Source organism: Ruditapes philippinarum, unplaced genomic scaffold (genome assembly GCF_026571515.1).
Source record: "Ruditapes philippinarum isolate M1 unplaced genomic scaffold, ASM2657151v2 ctg2573_1_1_1_1, whole genome shotgun sequence".
NCBI classification, from domain to species: Eukaryota; Metazoa; Mollusca; class Bivalvia; order Venerida; family Veneridae; genus Ruditapes; species Ruditapes philippinarum.
In genome coordinates this window covers 73555-94958 of record NW_026856298.1, presented here as the reverse complement: position 1 = coordinate 94958, position 21404 = coordinate 73555, and the positions used below count along the sequence as shown (strand labels likewise).

General features: G+C 32.4%; 2 protein-coding genes across 2 annotated transcripts; one reads left to right on the top strand and one right to left on the bottom strand.

Annotated features, from left to right (window-relative positions):
* Positions 1-1140: 1140 nt before the first annotated feature.
* Positions 1141-5154, top strand: LOC132746135 (cholecystokinin receptor type A-like). Its single transcript, XM_060735214.1, has 3 exons — positions 1141-1357; positions 1920-2487; positions 3083-5154. Exon 3 carries the CDS (start codon positions 3144-3146, stop codon positions 4359-4361), a length of 1218 nt encoding a protein of 405 aa, XP_060591197.1. The 5' UTR covers positions 1141-1357; positions 1920-2487; positions 3083-3143; the 3' UTR covers positions 4362-5154.
* A 5153-nt stretch (positions 5155-10307) lies between these two features.
* On the bottom strand, positions 10308-13677 carry LOC132746134 (uncharacterized). Its single transcript, XM_060735213.1, has one exon. The coding sequence runs from the start codon at positions 13112-13114 to the stop codon at positions 10952-10954; it is 2163 nt and encodes a 720-aa protein (XP_060591196.1). The 5' UTR covers positions 13115-13677; the 3' UTR covers positions 10308-10951.
* Between the last annotated feature and the right edge of the window lie 7727 nt (positions 13678-21404).

The window sequence follows — 21404 nt, the reverse complement described above, 5'->3', positions numbered from 1 at the left end:
GTTACGTTACCAGCAATTTTAAGCGTTAAGAATAACTAGGCTTTAATAATACATAATTGAAATTTATCAAAATTTCAATACAAATTGACAGAAAAAGTGTGTTGATAGGAAAAATGATACATTTTATGTTCTTAACATTACAGTTACTGTAGAAAGTTATGTGACCAAAGGCATTTCCAGTCCTACTAAAATGTTTATTACCAAATTTACATGAAAAGCTTTTTATGTCATATATGATTCTGTATTTTGTTACCATAATGCGACATCACGTACAAAAATGTTGTTTTGAAGAAAACACTACCAAATTCGCTCTTTAAAAGGACTATTTTCCGAAGAAAGAGAATGCGTTTAATACTACATGAGATATAGATTTAGAGCATGTTTGACGATAATCGCCTTTTAAGTAAATGAAGTAACTATTTAACATAATGAGATAATGTGTTATCAAATAAACATTGCAAATGTAAGAAATTATGTTCAGTGCAACATTTTATTTGAAACCTTATTTGATCTAGACATAACACATTGCGCGACTTATATCCTATCAAATAAACACACTATACACACGTCAAAAACACGCACAACATGCTATATTTAAGAGTTACCATCAACAACCCATTACATACTCGTGCATATACAACATGACCACTTTAAAGGATGGGGGTCGACATGACAGGTACACCATGTCCCTATCACACTAGTTAATTAATCCACAAATCTTGATACAGCAATGGCGATAAGAAGTAATTATATATACCTTATCAATAGTTGAATCGAATGTCATTACGATATAATCCATTGTGTCATTATTGCATTTTTATGATTAAATAAACTTTAAGTGGAAGTAATCGCGATTGTAAAGGATTAAAAATATTTAAAGATGCATGGTATTTATTTCATTTAATTAATTCTATCAGCAATACTTTTTTTGAAATCACGAGACTATCATAATAGATTTTATTAAGATTTTAATAATAAATGGATAAAAATAATAATATTTGAGACATTTAAGATTTCTGCACAATGCGTAGCTAACAAATTGTGAATTGATAGTTTATCTAAGACGTCAAGTTTTCTATTGTATCATATACATTCCCTCAGAGTATGAATGCTTTTTCTTACTGTGCTCGCAAGAAAGTTGAATAAAAAACTAACAATAAATGATACAGTGATTGAAATTTAACGTGATTGCTCTAATAAAAATAATTCACCTTGCAATAAACGACACAGAGATTCCATATCAACACTGATAATTCGTCTGCTTTGGTATGAAATATTTACATAAAGTTTTTTTTTTAATATTTACTTCATAGAGTAAAATACGGAATATCACGGAATGTGCCGGAATCCCTACAAGGTAAGAATGTTTGGTATCTTTTATCATAACAGACGAGTTTGTTTGTTTATTTTATTTACTTTTAATTATTTTATTTTTGTTACAAACATTTTATCCAAAAAAAAAAATGTCTGCAATATACATGTTTTCTATAAATAAAAAATATTACTATTATTATCATTATCATTATTATTATTATTATTATTATTATTATTATTATTATTATTATTATTATTATTATTATCTCATTACTGATTAATATCACAATAAAAAGAACTTGATTTAAAGATCTCGTTTACATGTACACGTAAACAGTGCGTATTCTACTTCTCGTATTCAATGAAATAAATAAAGTAAATATTAAAAGTAGATAATTTATTCAATATTCAACTTCACATCGTATATATTTGAATATATTTCATTGAAAGTATTTTATTTATAAAAATGCTTTATTATTCTTAACAAGACCATAATAAATAAGAAAACTGTTTATAAATAGTTTGTGTGAGAAAAGTAGAAAAGTTATGAACAGATATTGTACGATTTTTACTGACTGTACATTGTATTTATGTTTATCTTACAGGATAGATCTAATGGATTAATTTGTGAAATCTTGTGAAGATATAATTATATTTTGGATTTTAACGCATTCTGACACGCCGTTTAATTGTGGACAAACACAAACCTTGCTCCAAGTATGAGGTTTTAAACACCATTCAAACTATTGTAGTAAAATCAGACGGATTAACCTTGAGAATAATGGAAGAGTAGTCGAAGTACGCACGAATTAATAGAAGTGATCGTTATCTAAATTGTAGATTTTTTAACAAACACGGGTGATACAGCCTTCAACCTTATCAAGCCGTTTTTTTGTGTTTCGAAGGATATGAACCAGAAAATACATTGGTTAAACCTACATCGCAAATACCAAAAGAAGATGAGAAAAAAGTGCTGGTTGTCTTTAAGGGATATCGATGATTTGAAGAATATTGTAAACGATGTACATATGAAGGAAGTAATGTATAGGATTTAAATTTGTGAAAGCAGTATGTCTTTATCATTTATGATGGAGACATTACAAAGAATTGTGTGATGAGAAATTTTGCAGTACAATTCACATTTGGAAAGGACAGACGAAATAAATCTCAGAGGTAATTACTAATGATGTTAACTTATAAGTTAAAATGAACATCAATTGAATCTGTTTTGTTAAACCTACTGAGAAGAAAACTATTGCCATACTTTATATTAATAAATTGTATGAAGGGCCAGAACAGAGAACTGGTGATAGTCGAAAAACGTTGTGCATGCCCTGAAGCGTATTTTATAATTAAAGACTTATGTAATCTATTTTTAGAGTTCTATTAAGGAGCAAAGAATCATTGAAATGAAACCATAATGACTACTTGATACAAGTGGTTTTGTTATACACACAAAGTGTGCCATTAATTCCGTGGTAGATAAGTAGAGGCTACATCGTTCATTCGATATCTGACAATGAAACTTCGGTACTTGACATTGAAATGTATTGAATATATTCGTTTATATAAAGTTACTTTTTTGTAAATAATTTTCATTGCGGTTAATCAAAATGTGCAATTTGTTCAATAATTTATTTAACTTCTAATGATTTTTGTCATAAAAGGAGTGTGCAAGAGACAGTAAATGACTGGGACCATGTCTTAAATTACAAATCTTATGTCAACTTATAATTTTTGAAGGAAAGGCTGTTTTATGTTTTTGCAGACAAAGTGACTGTATGAATTTCCTCGTTTAAGAAAAGAAGAATTATTTGGACTTGGGCACGATGCAAAACACTACAATTGATAAAGCAGGGTTGCTTCAAGAACTGAACAATGAAAAGGCCCTCCTTATGACACCAGTGATGGTTATTCTTGGGATTTTAATGGTCATTGGAATAATTGGAAATGCAATGGTATGTTTCTTCTACAGCTGTAAATCAAGACAAAGTTCTAACACCGTGTTTATTGTAGCCGTTGCAGTTTACGATCTTATTCTGTGTGCTTTGTCAATTCCTATAGAAATAGTTGATCTCCGTTTCTTCTATATATTTACAAACAGCGGCGCTTGTTGTTTTATGAGATTTGTGAATTATTTTGGAGGTATCGGCAGTGTGTGTATGCTTCTTGTGATAGCTGGAGACCGATACAGGAAGATTTGCATGCCGTTTAAAAAGCAACTGAATGTTCGGGAAGCTAAAATGGCGGGTGGAATATCTGTGATCGTTTCATTAGCGTTCTCCTGGCCAGCATTCGTATTTTATAGATCGGTTTCCGTTGATGTATTGACTAGCAACGGCGAAGTGTTAAAAGGCAGCGACTGTACCACTGTCAGGGCAGATTCATATAAAGTGTATTTGTGGATTTTTAACGGCGTGTATCTAGTTTGTTTCCTTATTTCATCAGCTGTGCTATGTGTAATGTACTGTCTAGTTGGCCGTGTTTTATTTAAGCATAATAAATCTAGAAAACGTTTCAGTTCCCAGCCGACTTCATCAACTTCGAATTCAAGCGGAACGGATGCTAATCTTATGGAAATTGGAAATGAATCCTCGAAATCTACGGACAAAAACAAATATATCGTAAATGATACAACAGAATCAAAAGAAGATGCGACAAAGAGAATAAGTGTATTCAGTGATGTGTCACATAAAGGATCAAATTCAAATGAGAAATCTCAGAACCAATTAGATTTAAAGACGGTTAAGTATACCACAATGATGTTGGTGATAACACTTGTGTTTATTATCAGCTTTCTACCACATCTAATACTTTCTTTGTGGAGAGCATTTCAGAATAAGTATGAAGGAGAAACACTTACTGACGCTCAACTTGTTGCATTCCAATTAGGATTGCGATCCTATTTTTTGAACTCCGCCATCAACCCTTTTACATACGGATTTTTTAATCCAAAGTTCCGCAAGTTTTTCTTCATCACGTTTCTCCCATGCTGCCGAAAACCGTCAGAAGGAAGCACAATTTCCTCAAGCTCCGGTGCTACTTAGTGTATTAGCATCGTTCGCATTTTGAAGGAAAGCCACTGTTAACCATCTGAAAAAGCCTACTGAGAAATACTGATATTACATTTTAACTAAATTTGAAAATGAAAAACAAAATATTCTTAATCCTCTGTTCTTTGGAACATTTTACTTGTTGCAAAAATGCAAAATTGTTTAAGATGGAGATGTCACTTTGATAATGCTGTCGTAAAGACAAATAGTATTCAAGGAACCATTTTATTTTTATAAAATTTTAGCGACAAAGATGTTTTTCTTTTATATCATTCAATGCAAAAGTATTATTTCATTTTCACAAATAAACAAAGTGCCAACCTGCATTGAAATGTAAATATATGTATGCGTGTCTCTGTGCGAGTGTACATGATTATAAGCCTATATGGGTTTAAGTGATACTTATAGTGATGTAAAAAGTCATTTAGGTGCATTCGACGATCGGTAGGCCTGTAATATGAACTTCTTATCTACATTTGATAACATATTAATACTGTTTATTATCATTACTGATTATTATCATTACTGATTATTATCATTACTGATTATTATCATACCATCTAACGTTAAAGCTACTATTTCACAGATTTGATTTATTTTGATTTTGCTTTCACAAACTTTGTGTTTTATTATAAAGTCATGCCAACAACATCAAAATCACTCTTTCAGTACTTGCATAGATATTTTAAAGACGTTTTCGGGAGTTTTCATAAAGACAAATAGACAAAGTTCAAATGTTCAATAGAATTTCTTAAAAATTTGCCTTTTGTAAGAACACCTTCATTAATACCATGCCTGTAGTATAACTCAATGTCAAAGCGGTTAGGACACAAGGAGGCCACAAATTTATGTCTTATTTAGCCCATGTTTTAAATTTAATAAGGCTATTTCACCATTATGACATATCATTTGCAATCCGGTTAAAGGTGTTTATCAAGAAAAAAATAATATAATTCAATTCAATCTAGGTAATTTAGTATGAATAAGTAATCGGTGCCTTTAGACGTTGGAAACACAATACATCAAACGTGGACCTTAAATCTGAAGGTTAAAACATTTTATTAATTATTTCATTTGTACCAGTCTTCTTATCGGTCTAATTTTCTTGCACCATATAAATCCGCAGTGTTGGTCCCAAATCTCACAAAAAAACTCCCAAAAAAGCGTCTTTTTACATTTTTATACAAAATTATCAAGGTCGGTTGGTCTTATTATAAAATTATTTGTTTTTTTATATAGACGAATATAATTTTCAAAAGTATTTCAAGGAGGCATTATACAGTCAAGATACGATTTAACAATATAGATAGTTTAAGGAATGAATTACATTCCAATCTGAATAGTCATATAAATCAGTTGTTTGCATGTGAGTTCGACCCATTTTGGCCACTTTGTTAATGCATTACAATGATCATGTCATGACAGTCTTACCTTTGGGACCTGGGTGATTTCTTACTTGTTAACTTTCGTGTAAATGAGGCTCTACTCATAGTCAATTTTGACGGGAAAAAAAATATATTGCATTGATTTCATGCGAAAATCTGACGATATTACCACCCGGTGAAAAATTTTGACACCGAGAACAGACATACCCATAATTTTCGTTAATTGAAAGCTGCGAAATTTCTATTTTAAAACTATTTTAATCTATGGATATAATATTTATGGTGGCTGATTTTTGCCATTCAAGTTTTCGTATCGTGACCCCGCCAAGTGAAAAGTCGAGAATTAACAAATTAAAATGGCAGGGGTGCGTAGCAAACACCCGCAAATAAGCGGGGCGCGGGGCAAAGTTAAATAAATAAATTTTCGACCCGCGCCCCCGCTAATTAGCGTGTTTTCGCCCCGCGACCTCCCAAGCGAAAAGTCGAGAATTAACATGTTGAAATGGCGGTGACACGGAGCGAAAACACGATAATAAGCGGGGCCCTAGTAAGCGTGTTTTTGCTCCGTGCCGACGCCTTTTTATTCCTTAAATCACTCTCCGCGCCCCCGCGGGGCGAAGTTTTATTACTTAATTTCGCTCCACGCCCCCGCTAATTAGCGTGTTTTCGCTCCGCACCCCCGTTATTTTATCTTGTTAATTCTGGACTTTATTATTATTATTATTATATACCACATTTCTATAGCACTCTTTTCATAAATAATAAATGTTCAAGAGTGCTTTACATAAATCCGATAAAACATAATCATATATATATATAAGACATAATGTACAACATTAATTAAGTAAACCTATTAAACAATAATGATAATCTAAAACCAGTAAAGGATGTTAAGAAATACAGACACATTTAGTTTAAAATCAAGGCACAATTAAAAATTAACACTGATAATTAGCAAAAGTAGTACATGTATGATGATTTATGAACTAACGTCCATAGAACTTTTATGAAATAATGTGTTTTGAGAGCTCTCTTAAAACATGGCAAGGTTATTACAGTCTCTAACGTCAGGTGGTAACGCGTTCCATAATTTCGCTGGCGGCTGTCTGGAAGCACCTGTCACCATATCGTACTGTCCGAGATTTAGGCACAACTAATGTCATTGAGTTATTCTGGGACCTCAGATTTCTGACTGGGATGTACACGTCTATCATGTCTTTTATATAGGCTGGTGATTGATCGATGAGGGATTTATATGTATAAGTCAAATTTTACTCTACCGGACCATATGTTCGACCATATTGAGTTTTGGTCACATTCTAGCTGCTGTATACTCTACATTGACTGGAAGCCAGTGAACAGTTCACGTAAGATAGGTGTTTTTATGTGGTCATTGATGTGATTTGAGTGTTTTGGTCACAATTCTAGCTGCTGTATTTTCTGTCTTATCGCGGTTTAGCTTTAGCATTGTTGTCATTCATCCAACTTACAATATCTTCAAGACATCTTTCAATACGGTTTATATTCTCTTGAATTGAAATATTAGTCACTGGTTGAAGGATAGATAGAGTTGTGAGTCATCTGCGAAGAATGGTTGTTTAGATCATGTTTACGGCAGATTTCTCCGACAGGTTTCGTAACATCAAAATAGCTTTTGGGTCCCGGGACAGACCCTTGAGGTACACTGTACTCATGTGGATTTGGCTGTGATAGTTTTTTGTTTATGCATAAGTCTGGTATCGTCGGTCAGGTATGACGTCATTCCATGCGAGTGGCTTGCCTGAAATTTCCCAAAGGTCGTTCAGGCGGCGAAGGAGCGTTCGTGATCAATTGTATAAAAAGCAGCAGACAAATAAGCATCACGAGAATAGTCACATTGTTATTATCCAAAGACCGTAGAATGTCATTTTGAACTTTTAACAATGCAGTCTCGGGCGAATGGAACTTGCGATAAGCAGATTGGTTGACCTCGTGTAGATTATTTGTCTTCAGATGGCTCTCAAGTCGTACGTCAACGACCTTTTCCAAGATTTTAGACTTGTCACTTGGCGGGGTCACAGGGCGAAAACACGAATGGCACAAATTAGCCACCATAAATATTACATTCAATTACAAGATTAAACATATTTTAGTTCAAATCAATGCGAATAGCACTTTGTTACTAGACAGTTATTATATTCAGATCAACTTGAAAGGTCAGAATTATTTTTTTTCCATAAAATATCACTTTAGTTTTATTTTATTGACATCTTGGGGGGGGGGGGGCTTTTTTATTTCAACGAAAGATAATGCAAAATATCTTCAATTCGGCTTTAAGAATAGTTGTCTCCCTTGTTTCTAACGCTTGAGCATATGTATGACTATGAAATACTTTGAAACATTCAACAGACCGTAGCAACATACCAGTAAGCCGTGCTGTTTTTGCACAGCAGTTTTGTTATTCTCTTGCACTGGCGTGTCTGTGAAATTTGGGGAGACGGAAAAGGAAGAAGAGGTCATATCTGCTATCTAATCATGAATGATGTCACAATGATTGGAAAGAAAACGCACATTTTACATATCAACTACTTTCTCCCGATTAATAATTTTTTATAATCAATTAATAAAATTAATGATTAATTAAACAAAATAAATGTATAAATAAAAAAACGCAGACCTCCAACCAACCAGCAAACCTCCCAACCAATGAATAAAAATGAAAAAAAAAAAAAAAATAAAAAAAATAAAAAATTTTCTAATTTTTTTCATTAAATTTTTTTTCATTAAAAAAAAAATCCCTTACTGCAGTAAAATTTGTGCCAGATTTTTGTAAAGTTTTGATAACGCAAAAAATAACGTTGTCTGGGTGTGACACAACCTTTTCATATAACTTTTAAAAACAGAATGATAAGTAACAAAAAAACGAACATTTAACGCCCTTTGTACAAAAACTCCCAAAAAGGTTAAAACGAACCGCTATCAGAGCAAACAAAAAGAAGGCAACTTAAACGGACTTTTTCAAATTAATTAAACAATGTATTTTTAAAACCAAATAAAAGTTTACCCCAGGAATTTCTTTTAAAAAAAAATGGGACAAAAAATTTTAAAAATTTCCCCAAGTTTTTATGGTCCCAAAGGGACTTTTCCTAACACTATTTTTTGGGGGCATTTAAAGGGGGTTTTTAAACTGTTCACAGTGTACTTTTTGTCATTAACCTGGTTTTTTTGAGGTTTAAAAAAAATTACATTTAAAATTTTTTTTTAGCAAAAACGTCCGATTCTCCGTAGGGCACATTTTAGTCAAAGCCTTATTTAAGCATAATCAACAGGGAGACATACAAGAAAAGTTTACATGTCCACTAAAAGTGTACTTTTTTTTTCCCATCCCAACCCGAAGATAATGCAAACATAAATTTTAACCAAGAATTTTAAAATTTTCCGATCCCTTGGGGGATCCCAGACCCCTTTTTTCGAAAACCGCATATGACGCACATCGGGGTACCGGTTTCCGCTGGTAAAGTTTTTTAGGTCAAAAATATGGTAAGGGGATAGCGCGTATTTCCCATGCACGAAAAAAAAAGAACACGGGCGGGCCTTTAGAAGCATGGCCCCCAAAAACCCTGTTGTATTTTGTTAGCGGTGCATATGGTTTGGGCTAGCGACTTTAAAAAATTTTTCTACTGATTTTGAGGAGGCCTAAAAAAATTCTATATTTTTTGGTAAATTGGGTTTTGAGGAATTTTTTTATTTCCCAAAAAATCAAAAAGGTTTTATTTCACTAATTTTGACAAGTGCCTTTTCCGTTATATTTCTTAAAAGTTAAACATTGGGGAAATCTTCATTTAGAAGAATAATTTTGAAGATTTAAATTTAATAATTTTTCATTTTTTTAAAAATACAAGAATGTTAGGCACTTATACTACAATTTTGACTCTCGGGTTTGTTTTTTGCTTTCAAATGCATTTTCCCATTGAAATGCACCAAACCGACAAATTGATAAAAAAGTTGTTTTAAAACTTGAAAATACATTTTAATTCTGCACGGAAAAAGGAAAAAAAAAAGTAATAATTCAAAATTTAAAAATTTTTTATAACAAAACTAACATAAAAACAATAAAAATTTCAAGCTAATGAAATTTTTAAACACTAATAAGAATCTAATTGAAATAAAATTTTTATAAAAAGGCGTTGCAACGGAAAAAACTTATCTGTAAGGATATTTTAAAGGAAAACTTTTTTCTTTTTAAGGGGTTTTTTAAAAAATAAAAAAATAAAAAAACAAGCTTTAATTAAAAAGATAGGAAGAATATTTTTATCTAAAAATACTAAAAATATTTTTAAAAATGTTTTTTTTGCTCGTATATAATTTACAAAAATGTGATTTTCACTCTGAACAAAAATTCAAAAAATAATTAATCGCCAGTTTAAAATATATATCAAAAACATATGTTAGGGGTCTGAACAAAATTTTCAAAAAATGAATAATCTCTGAACAGAATTTTTCAAAAAATATAATGGGCCCTTTTACATGTATTTAAAAAAAAAAAAGTTAATTTTAATTGCTCTTAGTACAAGATATTTGCAAAAAAATGTAATAATTGCTCTGTACAAAAAATTTATCATTGCCCAGAACATATTATGTATAAAAATATTATTATTGCTCTGTACAAAAATGTTATCATTGCCCAGAACATATTATGTATAAAAAAATATTATTATTGCTCAGTAGAAAGTATGTACAAACGGTGCTAGGGGGATTGAGTATGTTCCACTTTATGTACAGTCTCAATCAAATGGAGTCTGCAATTTCCATATAATTTTGTTGTGATTACTGCTGCCGAGGGATCACATTTTACCCTGATTTTTCTACATTATGCAGCATGTGATCTTTTGGTAAAAGCACTACAAGTAATTCATGAAATCAATGCCTAAGAGTTTTTTTGCTACACAAATTAACCGGTACCAAGCTAACATTCAAGTCAGATACCAATAATCAAGAAAGATATGATAATTAAGCTTGATATGAATTTGGATGAAATAAATTCTCGATGTAATGATTACTGTTTACCTAACACATACAACAGAATATCAGAATACAAACGAGGGTGCCATCTTTTTTGTCACTATTCTTAAATATTTGCAATAAAAAATAAACATTATAAACAAATGCATTCATGTGCTTCATAGTCTCTTTTTCTGAATTTCGAATTTGTCATTTTTTTTACGTTCCGGAAGTACTGTCTGATTGATCACGTGACTGTCTTTTGTTCTTCCGCTTCCGGCTCGAGGTCAGACAGCAGCTGCAGCACATAGTGTAAAAGAAAGCCCTGAATTTGGAATTAAAACCACCATAGATTACAGGATTCAGAGAACTATTCAAAAAGATTGATCGGATGCCAATTTGGAAAAATACAAGTCCTGTATCCGACATGAAATTGACCTCATGGTCATCTTCGACGTACCGCCAAATAACCAGTGCAAGGTAGGGTAAAAAACTCACCACAAATACTACAGTAATAATCAGCATAATCAAAGTATACTTTACAGTATTAATGTCAAGCATCTTCATGCGTAACTCTTTGATCTTGTCCGTATCAGTATTCATTTTTGAGTTTTTGAAAACGCTGTTACCAAATAATCGTTTTATACGTCTGACAGTACTGGCACGTGAGCCAGTACTTGAAGTAAAGGTCACATCACTCAAAGGTGTAACAATATTTGACCTTTTAGAGCTATGTGTACTTCTTGACTTTGATGACTTACTACTTTGAGAGCTTAAAGGTCTATTTCTCCTATTCAACTCTGTGTTTTGTGACACCGATTCGTTATTTGATTCCTCAGTATGTAACGGTTCAATAGTTTCAGCAGTCTCATCGACGATTTCCATAGTGTTTTCATCAGGATGTTTTTCATAATCGTCATTTAAAACGGGCATAGGACTATCTGATTGTTGAATTTCAATATATCCATTATCTTGTTCTTCTAATGTAGAAACAGTTTCGTCTGTTACTGTTATCGTTTCACCATCAATATCATGTTCAAATATTTTGATACTTGTCCTGCCGTTGCTATCTTCACCTATTGGCTCATCTTTTCCATTGCATGCATTTTCTTCATCTTTGTTAATTTCTGAATCTCCATATTCACTCTTTAGCTCATTAAAATCATCAGTTATTCTTGGTTGAGTTTTTGAGAATTCACTGAATCCAGAAAGTGCTGCACTTGAAGGACGGCTTGAAAATGTAGCAAAGCTACTTGGTGTTATGGGTCTTTTTCCTTCAGGATTTGAAAATTGTGAGTCTGAATTACTGCTTAAATGTCTTAATCTTTCCCGTGCTTCAATTGGAAATATTTGATTCTGCGATGGGTCACAAATTGTAACAGATTTCATGGATTTTGTGCTATGTAAGGTTCCCATAGTTTTACCACTTATGTCAGTTAAGCCAGTCAATCCAGTTGTCCCCGTAACAGCTGTATATCCGGAAAGGGGCCGATCATTTTCAACCTGTGTTAAGGCGCGAGTCAATCCTCGAGTTACAAATTCTTTAAGATCAACAATCGATCCGGAAGCATCTGGGGGATCTTCGAATACCCTATTTGACAGCGTGCTTGTTTCACGATGGGGTAGCAAATTCTCATCCGACTCGGACAACGATTTGACATTTATTCGTTTGACATGCGAACTACCTTTAGCGACGTATGATCTAAATTTCTTATGTCTGAAAAGCTGACGACTAACAAATGTATACAATACTGCAAGTACCATTGCTATGACTGTAAAGGCAACAAGGTAGATGATATTGAAGGCAAGCATGTACGGTCTGTAACTGTCTCGTTTCGTTGTAGTGCAATCTTTTCCAATCACAGTTTCGCCATCTTTGTTCCGTATCTCAACATCAACTACTTCATTAAAAACAAACGCTGGCCACGAAAATAAAATGGATACAACCCCAGTACATACACATATAACTTTAACATGTTTATTATTCAACTGTCTGTCGAACGGTTTGCATATTCGCCTGTATCTATCTACTGCTATGACAACCAAAGTTATTCCAGAAGAAATTGATGTAAAATGAGTAACACATCTGAGTGCTTTACATGCAAATTCATTTTTGAAATTGAAGAAATATCTCAAATCAGCTATTTCCATTGGCATACCAATTACGCATGTTACTAAATCGAATATTGCAAGAGCGAATATAAAACTAACTGACGTCGATGATTTAGATTTGCATCCGTAGAAATAAACAACCATAGAGTTACCTATAGTTCCAATGAGCATTAAAATCCCCACATATAAAATGACAGGAATAAAAAGCTTGGCTTCTTCATCGTTAAGATCAGACAGAAGCTGTGTCTGGCTTTTTGTAGCGTTATCCATTGCTTTATTGATGATTTTTAAAATTCGTTCCCACCTACATGAACTGTTTGATACTTGTTGGTTTTATTCTGCGTTAGTGGTATCCGCAGCTGATGTCATAGTGAAAAACTGTCCCTCGATTTTTTATCACTTTATGAAGGTTAAAAGATATGTCTTGTATTTATCGTTAAGCTTGTTACAGCATTAGTTTTATTAAAATTGATTCCATAGCCTTCATTGTTCTATGAAAGCATCACATATGTGAGTATCAAACACACATTCATACAGAAATATACAATCTGTTCTGACAACACAAACAAAACAGTATCTTATCCATGAGTTCTTCCTAGTTGAAAAATGGCACAGTTCGGTTGTTGTTGTTTTAATTTCATTAACATGTATTACGTATATGAATTCAAAACAAAACAACAACTACAAAAAACAAATTTCATGTAAATCCTGTATGTTTATGTATATATTAATTGTATGTTTCACAATCTAGGTAACAAAAACACATGTCAAGTTAATTACAGACCTTTTATAATTGATGCAACTGTTTGTTTTTCTCATAAACAAAATATGCAAGTTTTTCCTTGCATTAACATTCTTAATGTTTCTATTTTCAGTAAAATTAAGACAAATAAACTCTTATATTTTAACACGTGTTCTGTCTTAAACCTACGATTAATTAAGCAAACAATTCACACACGTATGGTTACTACAAAAATGTCAAAATGTTTATATTACAATTAATGATGATGTTACTCAAATTACATTAATCATAAGCTAAGTGTATTTCTATTGTAATTAATTAGTGCGTTTAAATGCTTTGATACAATTATATCTATTATTCAGGATTTTATGTCAAGATTTAAGTATAGGTCTAATGTGGTAAATAAAGCATTCTAAAACATTTTTGTACATCAATGAAATAATAAATTCTTTTCTTTTATGCGTGCTACATTTCGTGAAATTTGTTTTGATTTTTTTTCTATCAATATTACTTTGGCTACACCATTTCTTAACAATTTCCCTACTTCTTCCTTCATGATAATATGCTACACCTAAAACACTTCATATTCAGATCATATTCAAATGTCCGTAAAAGGTAGGCTTGCTGTTAAAAACGTCTTGTGCATAAATGTTTGATTTTCCATAGCCATATTGCTGTTAATTATTGATGAATTTGCATACTAAGTGATATTAGAAAAGGTAGCAAACTATGTTCACGCGTATGTCTCAACATAGTGTTATAAACAGTAACAAAATTGTGCGGTGGTATCAAAAGGTTTCATACAGGTGACTACACAAAAACTATGAAATGTATTATCAATACAGCGAGTTATATGAACGTGTAGACATCTACAAAACAAATTAAAGAACATTACAGAATATAACATAGCAAATGTCACATTAGTTCCATCGCGTGACTAGATAAAACAATATAATCTATTTTACCGCATTCAAAGTAAGCTCTCTCGAAAACAACATATAAATAAAACATACGCGTATAGAAACTTTTCAGAGCGGGCACAAATATCAAGTGGCATGCAAACCTCGTGTCCAATAACCCGCTGAAATAAAAAGCTATTGTTAATAATTTGATTGTATCTATAACTATACAATATATCTATATTCGAAAGACATACAATATATTTACGAAGAGCATCTGATTTAATTTTACCTTAAGACTTAAACATACAGTTAAGGAATAATTTTAAGATAATGATCGGCTAACATACATCATTGTTTATTGTGACACAATTTCAAATTAGAGTAGTATGACACAAAGATTTGAATGGAAAAAGGAGAACAAATATAAATGAGCCGTGTCATGACAAAACCAACATAATGGGTTTGCAACCAGCATGGATCCAGACATGCCTGCGCATCCGCGCAGTCTGATCAGGATCCATGTTGTTCGCTATCAGTTTCCCTACTTGTAATAGAGTTGGAAAGCGAACAGCATGGATCCTGATCAGACTGCGCGGATGCGCAGGCTGGTCGGGATCCATGCTGGTCGCAAACGCACTATGTTGGTTTTGTCGTGACGCGGCTCAAATAATGTTTTGATTAGACAGATAAAATCGATAAAATGATAATCTTGTTCATCTGAGACAGACGACGCTTATTTTGATATATCAATTTATAAAGTTCGTAAATTTAACTATGATTTATAAAGTTCTTTAATTAAACTCTAATTAATTTAAATGAGCCGGTTATCAAGTGCATGTATTCCTTTATGTACTTTAGCTAGCATTTTTTTGAAAATATATTTTAACTGTTAGCAATTTTTTGAAAATATATTTTTACTGTTTTACGTAAACTCTTTCACGTATGCTGGGTCACGTGACTAACGTCATACAATCTCACAATGTAAATCTACTAAATTTAATAAGAGTAAATTCTAATTTGATAGGGCGATTACAGTGGCATAATGCTCATTTCTTCAACGTCAAGTTGAGCTGAGTTGGTATTGGAATATGTTTAGGAAAAAATATTAATCTGCTTAAAATATAAAAAAAAGACTGCTTTGTTTATAATTGAATGTTATAGGTAATTTCCGATAGATATTTATAGAAAATTCCTTGGGTCACATGAGTTATTTATCGTTCATGCAAAATAAATTATAAAATTGAAAGAAATAGCGGGAAAATGATTTTTTTTTTACTTTCACTCACTAGATATATACCTTTGCACGGGCATATTGTCACTTTAGGATAGCTTTTATACGTATAGTCGACTCCGTACTAAGCAGTTTTTATATTACTATGACAGTATCTGGGTTAAACAGAACGTTTGTATAACTTAGTCGGTGCTACATTTACCTACGAGTATCGAACGTTTTTGGCGGTCTACGTCTGTACGACTTTGGAGATAGACTGTAGACCGTCGATAGAAACGTACAATTATTATACTAAATAATGCTAAAATTAAATCAACAAATATAGTACCTGATATTTTCAAAGTCAAAAATCAAATCAAACCTACATACACGGTAAACGTATTTAATATTTGACAAGCTTTTGAGAAAATTTAGACGAACAGGTCAAACAAGTGGTGTAATTAAGGTAACATTTTTAGACATAATTATTTCAAATTTTGTGTGTACAAACAATTATTTTGCTTTTGTGGATTGTTGGCTGAATGTTATTATTTGTTTCTTTACAATTATCATTTTGAAAACATTTTTATGATGATGATATTATATCGGAAGACAATGTAAAGATTCCCCATTTCAGAAAAATAGCCCTTCTAAATAATATTCAATCTTAAGTTCAGAAAAGTGTCCATAACTATAGTAAACCTTTGGGTAAAAATTGTTTAAATTTTGCATACAGGTGTACATGAGCAGGTGTCATTTAAAGGAATATAATTGATCTACCGGTATGTTGTCATTACCTTATATAGTGGCCAATAGAATAGTCATACCTTAACATAGATGTATGTCTATACGTCTTTGAATATGTTTTGGCCGCGTCTACACCTAGTCAAGTTTCTTACATGTCACATTTAGATAAGCTTAATAAATGGCCCTTACCACATATAATCAGGCACAATTTTTACTGAAATGTCTTATTTAGATTGCCCAGGATTTATACCTCTGTTTATTTATTTATGCACTTCTGAATCTGTGTATCAGCGTATTGATTTGTTCTTTTGACCAAGACATTGAAAACATTTACTGAAATTCACAGGTCATGTACACTGAATCAACAACAAAAAAGTCAGAAAATAATCAAATAAACAGCACTATCACAAATTTGGGCACATGTTTTGTGTCAAACTGGTGTAATCAGTGTCTTGACAGCCAAAAACTTGTAGAAAAATAGAACCTGTTCTAATTTTCTTGCAAGGAATTATCTTCGTGGATGTCACATTATTTCTCTTTAAAAAGCATTCAAGTAGGGTGTTTACACTATGCAAGACAATAGAATATGAATTTTATCTTATTAACTTATGGTGTATCTCATAAATTATGATAAGCCTATATAGTCTAGTCTGTGATGTTCAAGTTCTTCACACTCGACAGAGGGGAGTAGTTTCTTCCCCTGGACCATATATGATTTGTCAATATCAATGTTATTGTAGGGACACCCTGGATAGACGATGCATATTCAACTTGTGGCCAGATAAGGGGCGTGTATTTCATTTACCAGTGGATCTATTTGCATTGAAAGTTTTTCTAGAGAATTATATACGAGTATGTATGTTAAATTTAAACCTCAAACAATTGTTTTATCAGTGATAGACGACCAAGTGTACTGTTTCTAAAAATAGATACAGCAGACGATGGGGTTTTAAACAAAACAATCTACCTTTTGCAAAGTAGAATTAACTGACATTCTCAGAGAGATAACAAAAGTTAGCCTAATTTCTGACCACCATTTACATTTGTATAGGTTTCCTGTTTAATGACTTTTAAGATTATCCCTCGATGTCAAAGGGTCAGATATATCTATTCTTGTAATATTTCCCGTTTAAAACCTTATCATCCATTATTCATTTAAAACTACTCTATTGTATGGTTGTTGGTGCCACGGATTTATAATAAATATAAATCCGTGTTGGTGCTCATAAAAAGTGAATTGCTACGCTGCTAATCAGCAGACTGAGATAAAACAAATATCACATTTCTGTGTTTAATTGGCATTCAACACTACAATAAAGAAGGGGTGGCAGGGCTGGTTTTGTCTTGTTTTTAATACATTATCTAATTAGTACAGAGTTTCTGAGACAATTAAACAATGTGAGAACTTGTTTTCTTATTTCAAAGTTAATACAATTTAGTTACTAACAAAATGATATTTAACAATAAATGTGACTACACATTTATACCTTCCATACCTTACATATTTTGCGTCTTCTAGATGTAGATGACCTTTGTTTGAAATCAGTTTAGGAGGAATTTTCTTTTGTGCTAGGATCGGTGCTTTCATGGATTTGTGTTATTCAATATAAATGGAAAAGTTTCTTTTGTCGTTGTTACTGATCACTATGAGCAGAAACTTACCATTAAAGCTAATTGGAATTGGTATATGAGAGAAAAGAAATTAAATGAGTCCATGGACAATGTAAAAAAACGGAAATATATCCGGCGCCATCAAAGAGATAGCTAACTACAGTGTAAAGTTCTATTAAGAGACAAAGGGCAGATGAAACTAGTGTTTTTGATTCTGATTTTACTGATTTATGTGAATAATGTATTTGTTCCTCGTGTGTAAATGTGAAAGAATAGTCCTGAATGGAAAAAAGGTCAAGACAAAATACGCGCACATAAAATTTCAATAAAAATCAGATGCAAAAAGTTTTGTTTAATTATGTAACTAGACGCAATGCTTGGTACGTGTAAAAGGAAGTTACTAAGAAACAATGTATTTCTTCATTGAAGAAATCATAACTTCTTATCAACTAGACTTTGAAATTTGCAAAATTGTGTTTTTAATAAAGTAAGGAAATTGTATCCTAATCTACTACAGTACAACCCTCACTGGACACTATTTCTGACCTTAGGTGGTGAGTTTGAGAATTACTACTATAGCATTTATTACTTGATAATAATGTGTCTGTAAAATTGATAAACTTACAATAGTACGTGAGGAATACAAGCCAAGACTTTTATCACTTCTGTTCATTTCCATTGTGAAATATACTGGAGTTATTCACTTTTTATTAATATAAACTACAATTCATTTGATGCAAATTGGATTATTCTCACAAAACTTAGAAAAAAACATTATATATCAGGTTTGTAATACATTGATGTACTTATTGCATGTGCATGGATTCTCATTAGTCCAACTAATTATACTGCGCGACGAGATATTGTGCTATTTTCGTGTCTGGGCAATATCTAGTCAAAATATATTGACTAGGTTGATTCTGAGATAGTTTCGTTCTGGGGCAGAATCTGGCTTTTAGAGGCGAGATATTGGCCAGACACGAAAATAGCACAATATCTCGACGCGCAGTACAATTAGTTGGACTAGGGCAATATCTCGCCTCTAAAAGCGACATTCTGCCCCAGAACGCAAATATCTCAGAATCTAGCTTTGCACGTCAATATATTTTGACTAGGATTCACATGTGATCACATTGCTATGTTTACAAACAATATGTGGTCGTCAGTGGCGGATTCAGGCCCGGGCTTTAGGGCTGCAGCCCCCCCCCCCCCAGCTTGGCCCTTAGATACGTTTACCAGCTGGGCTGGAACATAGTTTTTGTCAGTTTCAAACTTTATTGGCATGTAGTGTACTCCCTTATCAAAATATTTATTGCTGTCATCCAGTTGTTAATCTCCTGGGGGCTTGGCAGATATCTTTATCTATGCTTGACTGACTTCAATGTTTAAACTGCATAATTGATTGGTTAATTACTTTCCAAAGGTCTAATGAAATTAATAGTCACAGATATTGGCAAATAGATATGTTACAAAGTACACCATATTCAACTATCTTTGTTTTTCCATTTTCTTAAGGAAAGCCCTATAATTAATAAAAATTGGAAATTATTTGTAAATTAAAAAGATGGCGAGTTTTATGAAGATAATATTAAAGGAATGGCATTTTAATAACTAGTTTTACTAAGATTTTTATCAAGATGAAAAGATCGGCCATTGCCTTTAATAACTTTTTATGACAGATATATTTTTTTAAATAGAATTCAAATTGTACTGACCTCTGGATTCATTGATGGAAAAAAACTTCTTATTGAATATAAGTGTTTGAAATTATGATTTTGTATAATATAAAGGCAGTATTTTAATACCACTTTACTTTGAAAAATCGTCTATTATTCAGATGAGTAAATTGTTCAAGTGTTTGAAATTATTTTTATCAGCGGTCGCGCATACAATGCTTAATTACTACTAAACACCAGGGGAATTATATTTGAAAGGCCTTGCAAACACTAACCTCTACAAAACACGGCGTGATGTAAAATCATCCAAAAGGTACCATAAACAGCACTAGAAAGTCAAGGAAATAACTCCATTTTCAACCTCATATTTCAAAATTTTCTCAGTCTATGGGAGGGGACACCCCGGCCAGGCCCACCCCAGTTACATATAGTTTTTCTAAATTCCATACTGTATCATATATAAGCAAATTGCATTGCCACTCATAAGATGAGCTATAAAAACAGACAAAAGTGCACAAATTTTCGCCTGTTGCGTTATTTTTATCAAAATCTTCCACCCATATGTCAGCCCCCCCCCCCCCCCCCCAGGAAACCATGTTCTGTATCCGCCCCTGGTCCTCATAATAATAAACTCCTCCCCTTAGTTCAAATTTGAATTTCTGTTATCACTTGATATTTAATGATAAGAACCTATATTTCCTTTTATATTTCCTCATACATTCTTATCTAGACATAGTCAAAAGAGGCGAGGTATTGCCCAGACACGAAAATATCTGATTGCATCCATGTATTAAATCACAGGAACTTGACATTTAATCAATAGATCACAAAATATGCGTATATTAGTGATATAGCCCTTATATAGAGATAAGGGCTGTATCACTAATATCAGGTATATATTAATATATATACCTGCTAATATACGCATATTTTGTGATCTATTGATTAAATGTCAAGTTCCTGTGATCTATGCATTATAGATTATTCTAACACTATCGGATTTTTTTCTGGCCCGAAGCGTGCATTATTCTACAACAATGCACTCGCCGTTCTTATTATCTCCCAGTGTATTTTCACATTGAGGGCGCCATTTTATTTGAAAAATCTTATAAATAAAACAATTTTTTGCCGAATTTTGTTGTGAAATCTATCTAGAATGAAAGAAAATGGTCTAACTAAGAAAATGAATCCGAACACCAATATCTTTAATTCAGTCGTTAACGGTGATTAAGGCGTTTACCACAACTTTTCCGCGCAACGTCAAAATACCATACTTCTGACCGAGACACCGTATCTTTTTGTCATACAAAATTGATGTCAAGACTGCATACGACAAGAAAACAGATGATAATTTGCCCAAAACAATGTAAAATCATCGAATTTTTCATTCCATCGAATGTGTCATTTAATTTGAAGCTTATTACTCTTAACTACATGCAAAATGCTTCACTATCTAAGTCAAGATAGTGAAAACAGTTGGGGCACACTGTGAAAAATATTGCTTTGATTGCGAAATTTTAAACTTTCTAGTACGTTTAGTTCATTTGACTAATCGAAATACAGTATAGATATGTACATTATTAATTGTTTGAACAAGTAACACCATTTTGATAACCTGTTTTTTGTAAAAATGGTATGATTTTCATGTTTCCACGTGCATACTCTAGGCACC